Source organism: Lampris incognitus, chromosome 7 (genome assembly GCF_029633865.1).
Source record: "Lampris incognitus isolate fLamInc1 chromosome 7, fLamInc1.hap2, whole genome shotgun sequence".
Lineage (NCBI taxonomy): Eukaryota > Metazoa > Chordata > Actinopteri > Lampriformes > Lampridae > Lampris > Lampris incognitus.
In genome coordinates this window covers 27,201,717-27,217,503 of record NC_079217.1, presented here as the reverse complement: position 1 = coordinate 27,217,503, position 15,787 = coordinate 27,201,717, and the positions used below count along the sequence as shown (strand labels likewise).

The following is a 15,787-nucleotide window of genomic DNA, read 5'->3' as shown; positions in this document are numbered from 1 at the left end:
GTGCAGCGACCAGGACACATACCCACATCTGGCTTCCCACCCACAGACATGACCAATCGTTTCTGTAGGGACACCCGACCAAGTCGGAGGTAATGGGGATTCGAACTGGTGATCCCCATGTTGGTAGGCAACGGAATAGACCGCTATGCTACCCAGATGCCCCCACTTCTACTATATTTTAATATAAACATTAGATAAGCCACGCTGTACACCAAGCTATGTTTGTTGCTGTGGTGTGTAATTCATGGACATGGAAACTAATGTATATTTCTCATCGAAATATACATTACACTAAATTGAAGGGGGTAAAGATGTTTAGATGTGCCCCCCATCCTAAAAGTGACTGCATAAATATTGTAATGTGACAATGGTTTTGGGGAAAAAATCCTTAATTCACTCAAGATATAAAAGTTATGCAATAAGGAGGGTAAATTATTGACTATGACATGAAATATAAGCACAGTAAAAAAAAACAGCAGCGCAACATCCATATACTTAGAGGAAGACAAACATAATGATATGTGTCAATGTGAGCCTGAGTACATACGGAGCGTCAAAAGTAAATTTCTGATGAGAATTTTTCCCACCCAAATCCATGTTACAGCATGTGTTGGGTTATATCTGTTTTCATCCACCCATTTTCTGAACCACTTATCCTGCTCTCAGGGTTGCGGGGATGCTGGAGCCTATCCCAGCAGTCATTGGGCGGCAGGCGGGGAGACACCCTGGACAGGCCGCCAGACTATCACACAGGGCCCACACACACACACACATTCATACCTAGGGACCATTTAGTACGGCCAATTCACCTGACCTACATGTCTTTGGACTGTGGGAGGAAACCGGAGCCCCTGGAGGAAACCCACGCAGGTACGGGGAGAACATGCAAACTCCACACAGGACGACCTGGGATTACCCACCAAGGTTGGACTACCCCGGGACTCGAATCCAGGACCTGCTTGCTGTGAGGCGACTGCGCTAAACACTGCGCCACCGTGCTGCCCTTATCCGTTTTCAATAATGTGCAAATAATGTGGATGAAATCGTCCCAAACCGGCCGACTTGTGTGTTAAGTTTTGAGGCACTTATCTCATTGGCAGCAATGAGTGTCATGCAAAACCTTGGGAATGAACAAACTACAGTTAGGTAGCCAGTGGAGAATGGTAGACTATGAGGAGTGAATGGGCGACAGGACAGGATCAGCCAAGAGAGAGGGAGAGAGGAGAAACGAGATGAAATGAGTGCTGAAATTGCAGAGTGCTAGGCTTACCCAAGCCAAGACATGGCGAGGGCCGAGATTTTTCACCTCTGGACATCAAGTCTTAATTGACCGCTGGGGTCCGCAAATATTGCAGACCATGGAACAGATCTTCAAGTTGAAGTGCTGTTTGCCATGTCAGTTATAAGAGCAAAACATTGCATTTATAATTGTGCATCAACCATTGAGTAAGGAAAAAAATGATCTTGCATGATTTAATGAATCAGAAAGCAACACAGAGGTTTTTTAGTCCGGTGGACTCTACTTCATTGTTTTTGAACAGACTCCGGGAAGAAAGGCAGGACGAGATGGCTGTAAAGGACAAATAGGAAGGGCATCCTGAACTATACAACACTTAATACAGCTGTTCTTCAGGTTTCCGATACAAAAATAAACTTCTGCAAGTAATAATACATCACATTGCATGACGTGGAGTAACAACTGAATAGACAGGCCTCACTAATGAAGGAGACATGAAATTATATTCCTCTTTTATTACAATATCAATTTGTGGATATCATCCTCTCTCGACATCTATAAATTTATTACATAAATATATTCCAAAAGTAGTATGACAACCAAAAAAAGAAAAATTTCATATAAAATAAACAAATTAAGAGACAAACGAAATACCTGATTCTTTAAACTGATATTTGTCACTCGAAGCTGGGTGTAAAACACACAATTACAAAACATCATGAATGGGCCATACAGAGGAAACACCACAGTCATCATTTCAATTAGTGAGAGCTGATGTGTGCTGACAAAATAAAATCATCTTAGAGACAAAAAGTTTAATTTTCCAAAACATTTTGATCAATTTTTCTCAGCCGACTTTTGACATACTCATACTTGCTCAGACAGAATTGCTCATTCCACCAACATGTCCATAGGTTGGGATGGATGCAAACTCACGTAAAATGCAAAACGATTCATGTTAACTTTGCAAGAGATGACCTGAAGGATTTGGGGCAAATTAACGTTGTCATCACTGGCTTTGGTTACTTATTAAATGTAAAAGTTTATGTCATTGTTTAAAGCACAACCGTGGTTTTTGTTCCCTTGAATGGAGTTCAGGTCAGACACAATACAAACATCTCAATGTCTCTCCTCTAAAGTTATCTTGGATATATAGTTGCACTTTCTATAGAGAATGATATATTCAACACAATCTGAACAACCTTTACAACACAGAAAGTAAATCCGCTGTTAATGCAACCCATCCTTTACACACTTTCCGAAGAAAAAATAAAGGCCTTGTCCATCCAAAATTCACAAATTTCACAGATCTAACTTGCAAATAATCAACAGATGGAGTTCAAATCTCTCCTCTGTGTTGGCAGATGCGCTCTCATGATAAACCTTAATAAACTTCTTGGTGTTTGGAAAACACTCAGTAATGCTACATCAACTTCATTTCACTTTAAAAAGCAAACCCATTTAAAATATTGATATAGCAATCGGTGAACAGTGGTTCATTAGACAAGTCTGCACCAAGACTGACCAAAATAGAGAAGAGCTGCTTTTATCCACACTATGGAGCATTCAAGGGTGCAGAACCACCCGACGTTATAATAAACATGCAGAAACTGGAAAAGAAAAAGATTCAACTGACATTTGTCAGTCCTTGCATAGAGATTAAACCAAATTAACGTACAGAAAGATTCGTTGATGAAAAAAATCAACACACAGAAAACATATGTATTCATATGTTAGCCAATAGCACTGTGAAAAGCGACTACACTGATGAACCAAAACATTATGACCACTCACAGGTGAACCGAATAATGATCATCTCCAAATAAATACTCATCAAGGTGTGGGTAGATTAGTGGGTAAGTAAACATTTAGTTCTCATACTCAACGTGTTGGATGCAGGAGAAATGGGGAGGAGTAAAGACCTGAATGACTTTGACAAGGCCCAAATTGTTATGGCCAGATGACTGGATCAGAGCATCTCTGAAACAGCAAGGCTTGTGGGGTGCTCCCGGCGAGCAATGCTGAGTACCTACTGACAGTGGTCCGAGGAGGGACAAACCACAAACTAGCGACAGGGTGTTGGGCACCCAAGGCTCATTGATGTGTGAGAGCAACGAAGGCTATCCCGTCTGGTCTGAACCGACAGAAGGTCTACTGTGCACAAGTCACAGAACGTTTTAATGATGGTTACGGGAAGAATGTGTCACAACACACAGGGCATTGCACCCTTCTGCATATGGGGCTGTGTAGCCGCAGACCAGTCAGAATGCCCATGATGACCCCTGTCCACTGCCGAAAACACATACAATTGGTCATGCAAGCATTGGAATGGACCTTGGGGCAGTGGAAGAAGGTTGCCTGGTCCAATGTGTCCTGGTTTCTTTTAGAACATGTGGATGGCTGTGTACATGTGTGCCGTTTACGTGGGGAAGTGATGGCACCAGGATGCACTGTGGGAAGACGACAAGCCAGTGAAGGCAGTGTGATGATGCTCTAGGCAATTTACTGCTGGAAAACCCTGGGTCCGGCCATGTATGTGGACATCAATTTGACATGTGCAACCTACCTTAACATTGTTGCAGACCAGGTACACCCCTTCATGGCAATGGCATTCGCTGATGACAGTGGCCTCTTTCAGCAGGATAATGTGCCCTGCTACACTGCACACATTGTTCGGGAATGGTTTGAGGACCATGATGAAGTGTTCAAGGTGTTGCCCTGGCCTCCACATTCTCCAGATCTCAATCCTATCGAGCATCTGTGGGATGTGCTGGACCGACAAGTCCAATCCACAGCAGCTTCACCTCGCAACTTACAGGGACTTGAAGGATCGACTGCTAATGTTTTGGTGCCAGATACTACAAAACACCTTCAGGGGTCTTGTAGAGTCCATGCCTCGGCGGGTTGGTGCTGTTTTGGCATCACACAGAGGACCAACAGCATATTAGGCAGGTGGTCATAACGTTTTGGCTCATTAGTATATACTACGTAGTCCAATAAATGCAAGAACACAACTGTATTTCAATAAGAAAAATGTTTAAAAAACGAATACACATTTAAATTAACATATCTGCAAGTTGACCCACAGAAACAATAATTACAGTTGTGGGATAAAATGTGCTTGAAAATATCTAGTAGGGTCACCAGTAAATTGGCCACTTGCATATAAACCTCTCAGACCATGGGTGGAAAAGCATTTCTATAACGCATCCTAAGGTCTTATTCCACCATTGCAGCTACTACAAACAGCATCAATCAAAGAAGCATTCATGACAGGATTCAAGGATTCTTTCTTTTTTCTGACGAGACTCAAAGGGAACAACTGAGTGGAGGGGAAATGGTACTCTCCTGCTGAAGCAATGGTGCCATAATGTCAGAGAGATTGCAGAGGGCGGTTGAACCAGTGGTGTGGGAATGTCTTACCATCCATGCTTGGTCGTCTGGTCCCTGACGAACATGTAACATGTTGCCGATGAGGTGAGAAGGGCTTGGCTGTAGAAGCATGGATGTCAATGTTCTTTAGTGGAGTTAAGGTCCTCCTTGGGGGTTTCTCCCAGTTGAAGGGAGGCGTTGGACTTGGGATGCGGGTTGGGGCGGGTGGGAGTACTTGTGCCCCCGGGGGTTAATAGGCCTCTTTCTGGGTGTGCATTTGTTCCTGGATCTTCTGCAGCATCTCCTGCATCCGTCGCAGCTATTAGGAGAGATGAGACAGGTGTCAGTGTCATTTTGGGAGGGGTTGCTAAAACATCCAGACGTGTCTATTTTTGATTTGCGCTAGTCTCAGTTCTGGACGGGTTTGTTAGCCATACGGCTGCCCATGTACAGACATTCGTCTTTCACATGACTGCACAGACAGCTGTCCAGTAATGATCGAAATCTGGACAACCGAGAGACGGATCGATACCACTCGACATATCAGCCTACTCTCTCTAGATCATGTGACATTTGTTGATGATGGCAGACACACAGTGCCTCATAGAAATGCCTCTTCATCTATTCTACATTTTATTGAATGAAAAAAAATTTTTTTTCCAGTATTACAGCACAACTGTGTTAATTATTTTGCCTTTTGCTATTTGGGGGAATGCCTCAAATGAAGAGTGCATCCTTCAGATTGATGATGTCTGTTGTAATATAGCAAAAGTAAAATGTGACTTTTCTGTCAGCTCAATGTGGACTCTATTCACGTGTCCTCTGTTTTGTGTTGTGCTTGTGCTCGATTTTGTGCTGTTTATGAGTCAACTGAATTATACATTAACAAATTCCTCGTCTCTGCATCATCCCTCATATAAGGATGATGGGATACTATTACTGGTGGTAGCACATTATATCTCAAATATTTTGATGGTGTGTAGTCATTCAGAAAATATAAACAAAATGAGAAAAAATGTGTAGTTTATTTGATGAAATAAATAGACTTCTGATGATTGAGGGAAGGAGGGGTACACAGACAATTGGGTTGTAATATTGTACAGGAAAATAGATGTACCATCTGTAGTTTGTTCTAATGTAGTAACAGACTGTCAGTAACAGACAATCTAAAAATGCATCACTGCTTATGTAAGCAAATTACCCAGAAAAATATCACACTATAATCTGAAAACCTGAGATTTTGTTCTCCCTGACTGCATGGCATACCAACAACTTCAGCTATGAATCATTTTAAATTAGTTTTGAAGCCATTTTTGGTAATCTCAAATTTCATTTTAAAATTAAACTGGCCAAAGGCATTGTGGACCCACAAATATGGCATATCTAGTATATAAACAGTAGTGCAGTGCCACATCTGTTTGGAAAACCAGCATGTTTTGATTTTACATAAGAATTACTTCTGTGTAATGTCCTATCTATTCATCCAGTTTAGGTTTTTCTCCCGGTTTCTGTTAACCTGCAGAGGTCCTGGGACTCTCTACTGTTATCAGTAGAGAGGTTGGGCATTTCAAAACTCTATTCAAAATCTGCTCCCTAGGCAAAGGTCTGTTTCTAGATGATGCACCAGTTATGAGCAAGATATCAGACAAATCAATGCTGTTTACCTTGAACAAATCTAATCATTTCTTATTTGCACAAGGTTCTGATCTCACGAGCTCTTTTCAACGCACATCCGACTGATTAAGATGTCTTGTGGATGCAGTGGGAGTAGGAGTTAGACACAAATTGTCATGTGATGATACGCTCACTCTTCATGAGGCCATCATTGGTTATATCTATCAAATATAATCTGACTATGGCCTCCAAAATGAGTTTATGAGAACATAAAATTGTCATCTGTGTGTGTTCAAGTTTACCCAGATCCAAATTGTATTTTGCATCAACATTGCTTGCACACACACAAACATACCATGGCACCTAGCTTAACCAGGGTCCGTATGCATCATCTACAGCTCATGCACGCACGCACGCACGCACGCACGCACGCACGCACGCACGCACGCACGCACGCACGCACGCGCACACACACACACACACCTATTCCATATATAGGTAAAAGCTTATCTTTTCTACTCTTAGCTTGTGTGCATTACACTGCATTTTAATATAAGATCTCTGCTATACAACTACAGTTTGACTGATTGACAGCTAAAGGGCCTCAGGAGACTTGGTGGTCCCTCTGATCTGGGTGTGCCCCTGGGTCGGGTTAAGGGTCTGAGTGCTCGTGGTGGTCAGAATTGTGTTGGGGCTCGTGCTCATGGTCATGACCGTGCTCGTGGTGATGCTGTGAGCCCAGTTCGTGGTCGGCGTGCCGTACCTCCTCATCTTTTTCTCTGATGAGTTTCTCTGTCTCGCTGTCTGTGACGCCCGGGACCATGGGGATGGGGAAGTCTGTACCGCTCTCCCTGGTCAGCTTACTGCAGAGAGATGCAGGTGGCAGAGACAGACAAGAGGAAGTTCACATATAGATTTAGGTTTATAGCAAATGCTGTTACCTGCAGTGAAAGTAGAATCTCTTTCATCAATAAGGGTGAGACTCCAAGTTCACAGGGTCAAGGGTACAGTACTCGGCTGCATAACTTTTACGGGGAGGTTTCGATTGGGGCATACTTGCGGTTGCGCTCCTTTACCACCATGCGGGTCATGCTCTGGATGCACTGGGCCCGGTAGTTCTCGTAGTGGGTTTCCCGCGTCACATCCTTCAGGTCCTGCATGTGGGTACGCACCAGCATGTTCCTCAGCTTAACGAAGTCACAATGAGCCGAGTTCTCCACTACTCACAACACAGACAGGGAGGACAAATCAGAAATACTATACAATTCAAGTTAATACAGCCAATACTAATAACCTATCAAGCATCTTTGAATTAAAAAAAAAAGAAAAAACAATTGTGCCTTTCACATCTTTGAAGAGGGTCTAGTAGTGACTCATTTAGCCTTGAGTAACCTTTCCACCGAGTAGGTTATTGAAAGTAACCTAGAGTGTGAATAAGGTAACTAGAGGCAAACAGTGCAGATGTGAGACATACAAATTTTGTAGGAGAATGTGGGACAAATTTATGAAGACCACTTTTAATTGGTTACCAATGCTAAATTAACTTTGGTTATCAATGGTTACCAATGCTAAATGAACTTTGATTTAATGCATATTGGGCAGGCTTAGTAGGAAACATTAATATCCTGCCTGCAGTTATACTCTTACCTACTAGCAAGCTCAAGATGCTCCATAGTATACATGACCAATGGTAAATAATGAGAATGGTCTTCACTGATATATAATTTAGACCTAACACACATTATAAGAACAACAAATAATGAGTGAGCAGTCAGTCAGCATTAACAGGACAGCTCAAACACGTCCTTCAGAATTTCTACATGAATCTAGTGTGTTTAGAGAGAGCGCAGACCTCCAAGCAAAGAAATCTACAGATTATTATTGGATATATAAATAAAAACTGATCATCTATTGTTTAAATGGATAAATGTGTACTTTTATTATTTTGCTTCAATATGCAGGACATTGTCTCAAAATGTGGGACAATGAGTCAAAGTGCTGTGCAATACAACGTAAAGCTGGATGCCTGGCCACCGTAAGTGTGAAACAACAAACAGGGTCAATTCATGACGACCCAGAGGGAAAATACAGTACCGGGACACAGAGGCAGCTGAGGTTATTGTTGGTTTTAACTCAAAAAACGGTATCAAATTGACTTGAGCTTTAAAGATCCAGTCCAATGATTTTGAACTTTATTGTGGAATAGCTTGATGCATCATTTGATTTGGTGCAATGGTTTTAGTGCATCCTCTTGTAGCACTGTCTGTTCTCGGGAGGCTGCGGGGGCATGGCCCTGAATTCACAAGACTAGTGAGAGCTAGCTAGCTTGCTAAGAAAGAAGAAAGAAAGCATTGAATTAGTTCTCTGCATTTAACCCATCCTATTGTATAGGAGCAGTGGGCAGCTGCAGTGCCCAGGGACCAACTCCAGTTCTTCTTTCCATTGCCTTTCTCAGGGGCACAGGCAGGAGCATTAACCCTAACATGCATGTCTTTTTGATGGTGGGAGGAAACCGGAGCACCCGGAGGAACCCCACACAGACACGGGGTGAACATGCAAACTCCACACTGAAAGGACCTGGGACGGCCTGAGGTTCGAACCCAGGACCTTCTTGCTGTGAGGCAACAGTGTTAACCATTGGGCCACTGTGCCACCCTCTGAGTTGCATGATGTTGCTCGGCAACTATTAGAAAACAGACCGACTGAAAGACTAATAATGAGAATTGAATGTTCAATCAAATCAGGGTATGAAATGATGTAATTTATTTCAAGAAGCAGACTGATTTTCTGAAACAACTGATTATTTTGACAACAAGGAAGATAGTTTTCAGTCATGTTGTCACAACAACAACAGTTCTAATATTTTGGGTAACTTTACATTAACAAACACTTTGTTAATTCCATTGGACTGCATTTTTAACTTTAGGCTGTTTTTCCCAAAATAGCCCTATACTACAAGAAATAACAGTTTGGGAAAATGTAAGTTTTTCGCAAATTACATTTTGAAAATTACAGTTTACCTTCCACAATACCTGAGGTGTACAGATGGCCTCACACCCTTTTCATTGGACTGGATCTTTAAATGTAGGCTATTGTGCCCAAAACAACCCATACGCCAAGAAATAACAGTCTGGGAAAATTGAAGCTTACCTTCCACAATACCCCAGGGGTAAAGACGGCCTCGTACCCTCTTTCCTTTGGCCTCCACCACTGTGTTGCTGCCTATCACAGCAAATGGGATGCTCTCCTGATGGGAATGAGAGAAAGGGCAGTAAAGTAAAAATGAAGGGCAGTAAAGTAAAAATGATCTCCCGGGCAGATCCAGGTGGGGAAGGGGTAAATGGGATGCATAGCATGAATCAGTGCGTGGTGCACTGCAGACCCGTTTCTTCATCCTTTTGTTTTTTTTCAGCCAATGCTGTGGTCTTCATATTCATCTCTCTCTGGTTAAAAGACTGTCTTAATGCAACAGAGTCCAAGATCCAGACACCAGTACACTTACATGTGCCATCATCCTAACCTCTATACCATGGGCAGTTATGATGAGGCAGAAGGTGTCAAAGTCCTGTTGTATAGTCTAAACACTGACATGCTCATGAGTTTTATTATTACATGATTACATTTATTTATTTATTATTCATTCATTCATCTCATCTTCAGCCGCTTCTCCGTGGTCGGGTCGCAGTTGCAGCAAGCAAAGTAGGGCACTCCAGACATCCCTCTCCCCAGCAACACCCTCCAGCTCCTCCTGGGGATCCCAAGGCGATCCCAGGCCAGATTGGACATGTAGTCCCTCCAGCGAGTTCTGGGTCTACCCCGGGGTCTCCGCCAAGTTGGACTCTGGATGTCCGAGCTCCTCACCCTATCTCTAAGACTAAGCCCAGACACTCTTCGGAGGAAACTAATTTCAGCCACTTGTATCTGCGATCCCACCCATTCGGTCACTACCCAAAGCCAGGTGAGGGTTGGAACGAAGATTGACTGGTAAATTGAGAGCTTTGCCTTCTGGTTCAGCTCCCTCTTCACCACAACGGTCTGGTACAACGTGTGCATTACTGCTGATGCTGCACCAACACGCCTGTCAGTCTCCCACTCCATCCTACCCTCAGTCGTGAACAAGAGCCCGAGATACTTGAACTCCTTCACTTGAGGCAACAACTCATCCCCAATCCAATTATTTTTTATTATTCAAAACCATTTCAGGGACTTGATCAGGGAGAAAGACAACAAACCAAGAAAAAACAGTAAGTGAGAAAATATTCAATAAATGAATTTGGCTGTGTAAAACAAACAACAGCAACAACAACAATCAAATACTGGAAAAAAAACCTAAAAGAAATCTCTCAATCATGTCATGAGATGTATGACATGCTTTATCTTTTTGTTTTAGAGATACTCTTCTGTGTTTTTCTGGCAGATTGTTAGTTCTTTTCAAGGCAAACTGATAGAAAATGGCATCGAATACAAAAATAAAAATCATTTGATATGAAGGCTAATGCTAATGCATCATTGGATTTAATATATCATACAAATTGATATATCATACAAATCCACACTAGCATACAAAGTAACGCTGGCCACTCCCAGAAAAGCAGCAATGTGTAAACTTCCATAAAGAGGATCCTAATATGCGGTTACTAAAGGAGAAACTAATGTTTGTGAGCACTCACTTTCAGTTCTTGGTCCTGCTGCTTAAAGTCCTCATCCTCATCAGAGTCACAGTCGGGGAACTGGTAGATCTTGATGCCATACTGCTCAACCTCCTCTCTGATCTGCAATGACAACGAAGCAGAAATGGTAAATGATCTGTAGTGGAAACTGCATGCAAACACTCGAGACTCATGAAATAACATGCAAACGGTTGAGGATTAAAATATATTGTGTATGATATATTGGAAAGAAACACCCCGACACAGAAGTCAAAGGAAGCTGTCCCTCCCCAAGGACAGAGAAGCTGTGTCTTATGGTTCAACAAAACATAGAAGTCTTACATGTTTAGTCCCTCGATGTTTAAAGACAATCAACCTATAGACACACTCCTGCATGCAATAGGGAGAAATAATTCTAGCAAGAGTCAACACCACAAGTATTGCTTTCTTCAGAAACAGAGGCAAATAGAAACACAAGACTCAGGGCCGTCGTATGACTGCACATCTATCTCCTGACACACGATGTGTGTCATTTTCTTTTCTTTCTTTTTTTTTAGATACTTTACTGATCCCCATGGGGAAATCCCTCTCTGTATTTAACCCATCCAGGCTGTATAGCTAGCAGCGGTGGGCAGCCACCGTGCAGTGCCCGGATACCATATCCAGTTCGTCTCGCCATGCCTCAGTCAGGGGCACAGACAGGAGTATTAACCCTAACATGCATAGGACGACCTCGGATGATCCCGAAGGTCGGACAACCCCGGGGTTCGAACCCAGGACCTTCTAGCTGTGAGGCGACAGTGCTAACCACTGCTTTACCATGCCGCCCAACTTCATGACATGACAACTTCCTTTAAGATACATTTAACCCACATGGCAACACAGGCATAAAGAAACAGATACATAATGAATAAATGATAATAGTTAATGTTTCATGTTAGTTTTCTTTCACAGATCAAAGCATATGTTTTGAGCATAAAAGGGAATATTCTCATTAACAATGTTAACATTAGAAGACAGCGCTTCTTTCAAGACAATCATGTGATCATTCCTCCTCCCTGGAACTGCATGTGTAGATCAACACTGTCTGATTTGGGTGGAGCCTTGCCTTGAATTTCTTTTTCTTGACCTCGGTGGGGGTGAGTGTGTCTGCCTTGGCCAAGATGGGGACAATGTTGACCTTCTCATGCAAGGCTTTCATGAATTCCACATCCAGAGGCCGCAGACTGGCAGAAAACACATGCAAATGCAACACCATGAGAGACAAGACACGAGGTCTGCAGCAGTTGTCAGATAAACACCAAAGTCATGTAGACTTGACAGACTTTATAGATAATACTGATTTTGAGACATTTCATAGTGCTGTTACACACAAAGGGTTAAAGTGCTGAAGGCCCTGGTCACAACATTTACGACAGTGATATTTTGCACCAAAATCAGTTCATTTGAATGGAATCGTTGTAATCAGTGGATTCAATCATGGTAGTGAAGAAAATTCACACAACTCCAAGTTAAATTTTGGCGAACTCTTGACAAGCAAATTCACACTGTCTACCTATAGCAAAACTGCTTAGTCTGTGTTGACCTGTGACGGGCCAGTTGCTATGGAGAGCAAACAGAGGATGCTGTCATTTTAACAGCATATAATCATTCAATTTTATGATACTGTGCTCTGCCAAAACATGAATTCCAACACAAAAAATATGCGGCATGGTTGCAGTCAGCGGTGAAGTGTTATGTTTGCGTAAAGTGGTTTTGGTCACCAAGCCTCCGTTCCTGCAAGGGTACGTAAATAAATTTCTCTGCCAATTCCTGGGGTGACTGGGGCCTTAGTCAGCGGTGCCATGGAGGGCCATGTGTGTGCATGTTTTCTCTCCAACTCAACACTACACCAGCTGATTTCATTGACAAATTCTCTCCTGTTTGGTTGTAAGTGTGTTAAATCAGTGAACTCAGCTAGTGTAGTGTTGGGCTGGAAAAAAAAAGACCTGCAAACATGACACCTCCATGACTCATGATTGGACGCAACTGTATTAAATAAGACTTCTCATCATGGGTGATGTCCACAGATGATCAACAGAGGGAGCTATTTGTCTACCACTGTGACTTAAAATACACTGCAGCACAAAAGGTTGGTGCTGTATTTATTTCTCATTGAGAGCAATGATGTAGAAAAGCATTATTTCAAGCCTGTCACTGTGCAAATGTGCAACCCATACAAACGCGCCTGCACACACACACAGACAGTCACACACACACACACACATACACACACACACACACACACACACACACACACACACACACACACACACACACACACACACACACACACACACAGAAAAGTTTCATATCAGCATTCAGTACTAATGACTGGTCAAATGCTTCAGCATTGCAGTGAATATAAATTGCAACTTCGGAGGCAGGCGAGAGGCAAGCCTCAACCGTCAGCAGGAACCAGCTCCATTACAGATTCATGCGGCTAAATAATCCACTTGTAAATACTGGAACACTAAACACACTTATATAGATAATCTTGTGCACTGCACAGAGGAAAGCTAGTGACATATGTTTGATAGGAATTTGAGCTGTCAAATTCATCAGCAAGGGAGGAAATTAACGGGGCTTATCCAAATATGAAAAAATGAACTTCCTCGGCTCTCCCCCTCCTCTTACCTGTCGCTAATCTAAAAGGTCAAATTCAAATAAGAAATCCATCCACCACTTATTAAACCACCTTATTATTTCCATCATCAACGGACGTGACAGACAGCACCCAAAGGAGCCCAAAGAGGAGCACTGAGGCTCAGTCATACCCATGTCCAAAGGGTGAGATGAAATATAGGCAACAGTGCACACGGTTGTCTTGGATGTTCTTGCGGTTGAGGCCACTCTCGTCCCTGAAGTATTGTTCAAACTGCTGGTCGATGTAGTCAGCCACCGACTTCCAGCTGGAGGAGAAACACGTGTACATACTCTCCATCACTGGGACAATATAGACGGCTCAATAAAGACTACTGAATACATCTTACAAGGATGAAATACCCACGCTAAACAACAACTATCACTCTCCAAATATGTATGCATCAGGAAAAAAAAACCCGTTTACATTTCAATGCTTTTTGTGCTACGGACTATGCATGACTATGAAAGAATTAAAGATACTTGTCTAGTGAAACTCAGAGTTTAACTTGGATTGATTTGAACTGAGAAAGGATTCTGGAAATGTACCATTCAGTGTTGTTGACAGCATCCCCAAATCCAGGGGTGTCTACTATGGTGAGCTTCAGCTTGACGCCTTTCTCCTCTATATCCACTGTGTGCTTAGTTATCTCTACCGTTTGAGTGATCCGCTCTGGAGGAAGGACACAAACAATTGTAACATAAGCACTTCAAAACCCACATCTCAGCTCCTGTTAGGGACCCAAGATGCTCAGCCAATGAGCCAACATATATCAAAAGCCGTGGCCCTTTTCACCTTCAGCGTTGAGCAGCTTCCTGTCCTTGTAAAGATCTGTGAGGAAGAGGCTGTTGACCAGGGTGGACTTGCCTAAGCCCGATTCCCCTTAATAAAAAAGAAAGAAGGAGAGAAAGACAGAAATAGAGTAAGGGAAAGACCTCGCAATGTGGAGCAATTTGTAATTTTAGTCTTTGTTGATGGGCTGGTTTGCATGCTGTCATTTACCTGCTACCATGAGGGTGAAGTCAAAGCCCTTCTTGACAGACTTGCGGTGAACTTGGTTTGGCAGTGTGGCAAAACCCACATATTCTTTATCCTGGTCCTGAAAACAAAAAGCAGACAACCGGTCAGTCCATAGAGGAAGGGAAAACAAACATAGAAGTGGCTGTATCAAAAAACAAAAGAAAAAAAAATCTTCAATGGTGAAATTAACCACTCATAATAAGTTTTGTACCTTTCACAGTAAAACACATTTTCAACAAATACAACATATACATCAGTAAGCAATTACCTTCCCATATGTACTGTTTTTGTTTTTAAACTGTGGCACCCAAATGAAAGTCAAATAAATAAATAAATGAATTAGAAAGAGCAACTTGATATCAAGACAAAAGACACAATCATACCCAATTACAGGAGAGGAAAATTAACACAACAGAAGAAATAACACAACCATTTATTTATTTATTTTTTACAAAGGCTTGACTGACATACTAGTTCATACTAGTTTTCATGCTCTGCAAGTTCTGACATTGCCTGTGAACTGCATGTGTGCATCTCCACACATACAGTTTAACATGCCACCACACACACAAAGCACCACCTTGAAAGCAGCCTAAACAACAACCTCAACAAAAATGCTGTATGGACCTTCTGCATCACCTGCCCCCCCCCCCCCCCAAGTTACCTCAGTGGTGTTGTAGGGGTCATATCGACCCCATGGGCTCTTTGGCCTGGAAGGGCTGACAGGTGACGGTAAGTCAAACTCCACCCCATGTCTGACTAGCAAACTGGACTCTGAACCTGAATCCGACTGGGGCCTACCCGCCACAGGGGGCCGCAAGTAACTCGGGGTGCTGGGACTGTCTTCACCCTCAGCCTCCCCATCCCCTTCATGATGCTCATGGTCGTGGACATGGTTATGAGGATGGTGTTGGTGGTGGTGCCCTCCATGGTGGTGGGTATCTTGCATGATATTTTCCAACTCCGAGTCTTCCGAGTGGCTCGAATGCTAGGGAGGGGCCGAGGTTGGAGGGGACGGATGAAGCATTTGTAAGGGAATGGGCAGTGTGGACAAATGCCCAGGGTGTTTGGGATGTGAAGACAGGTAAAAGATAGGCAAGGTGTTCATGTGGAGGGTATTATGGGTCAAAAAAGAGAAGGACATGCATATATTTTTAGAGCAGGTTAAAAATGATAAGTTGAAGTATACAAAGACAGGCTTTAATCTGGTTG

At 42.7% G+C, this 15,787-nt stretch overlaps 1 protein-coding gene across 1 annotated transcript; it reads right to left on the bottom strand.

Annotated features, from left to right (window-relative positions):
- Nucleotides 1-1,504: 1,504 nt before the first annotated feature.
- On the bottom strand, nucleotides 1,505-14,646 carry LOC130116024 (septin-4). The gene is made up of 11 exons (XM_056283940.1): nucleotides 14,558-14,646; nucleotides 14,351-14,437; nucleotides 14,104-14,227; nucleotides 13,689-13,823; nucleotides 11,981-12,098; nucleotides 10,894-10,995; nucleotides 9,374-9,470; nucleotides 7,280-7,442; nucleotides 6,987-7,086; nucleotides 4,661-4,928; nucleotides 1,505-4,147 (listed from the first exon to the last, which is right to left on the bottom strand). The coding sequence occupies exons 1-10, from the start codon at nucleotides 14,565-14,567 to the stop codon at nucleotides 4,860-4,862; spliced, it is 1,005 nt and encodes a 334-aa protein (XP_056139915.1). The 5' UTR covers nucleotides 14,568-14,646; the 3' UTR covers nucleotides 1,505-4,147; nucleotides 4,661-4,859.
- Nucleotides 14,647-15,787: the final 1,141 nt, after the last annotated feature.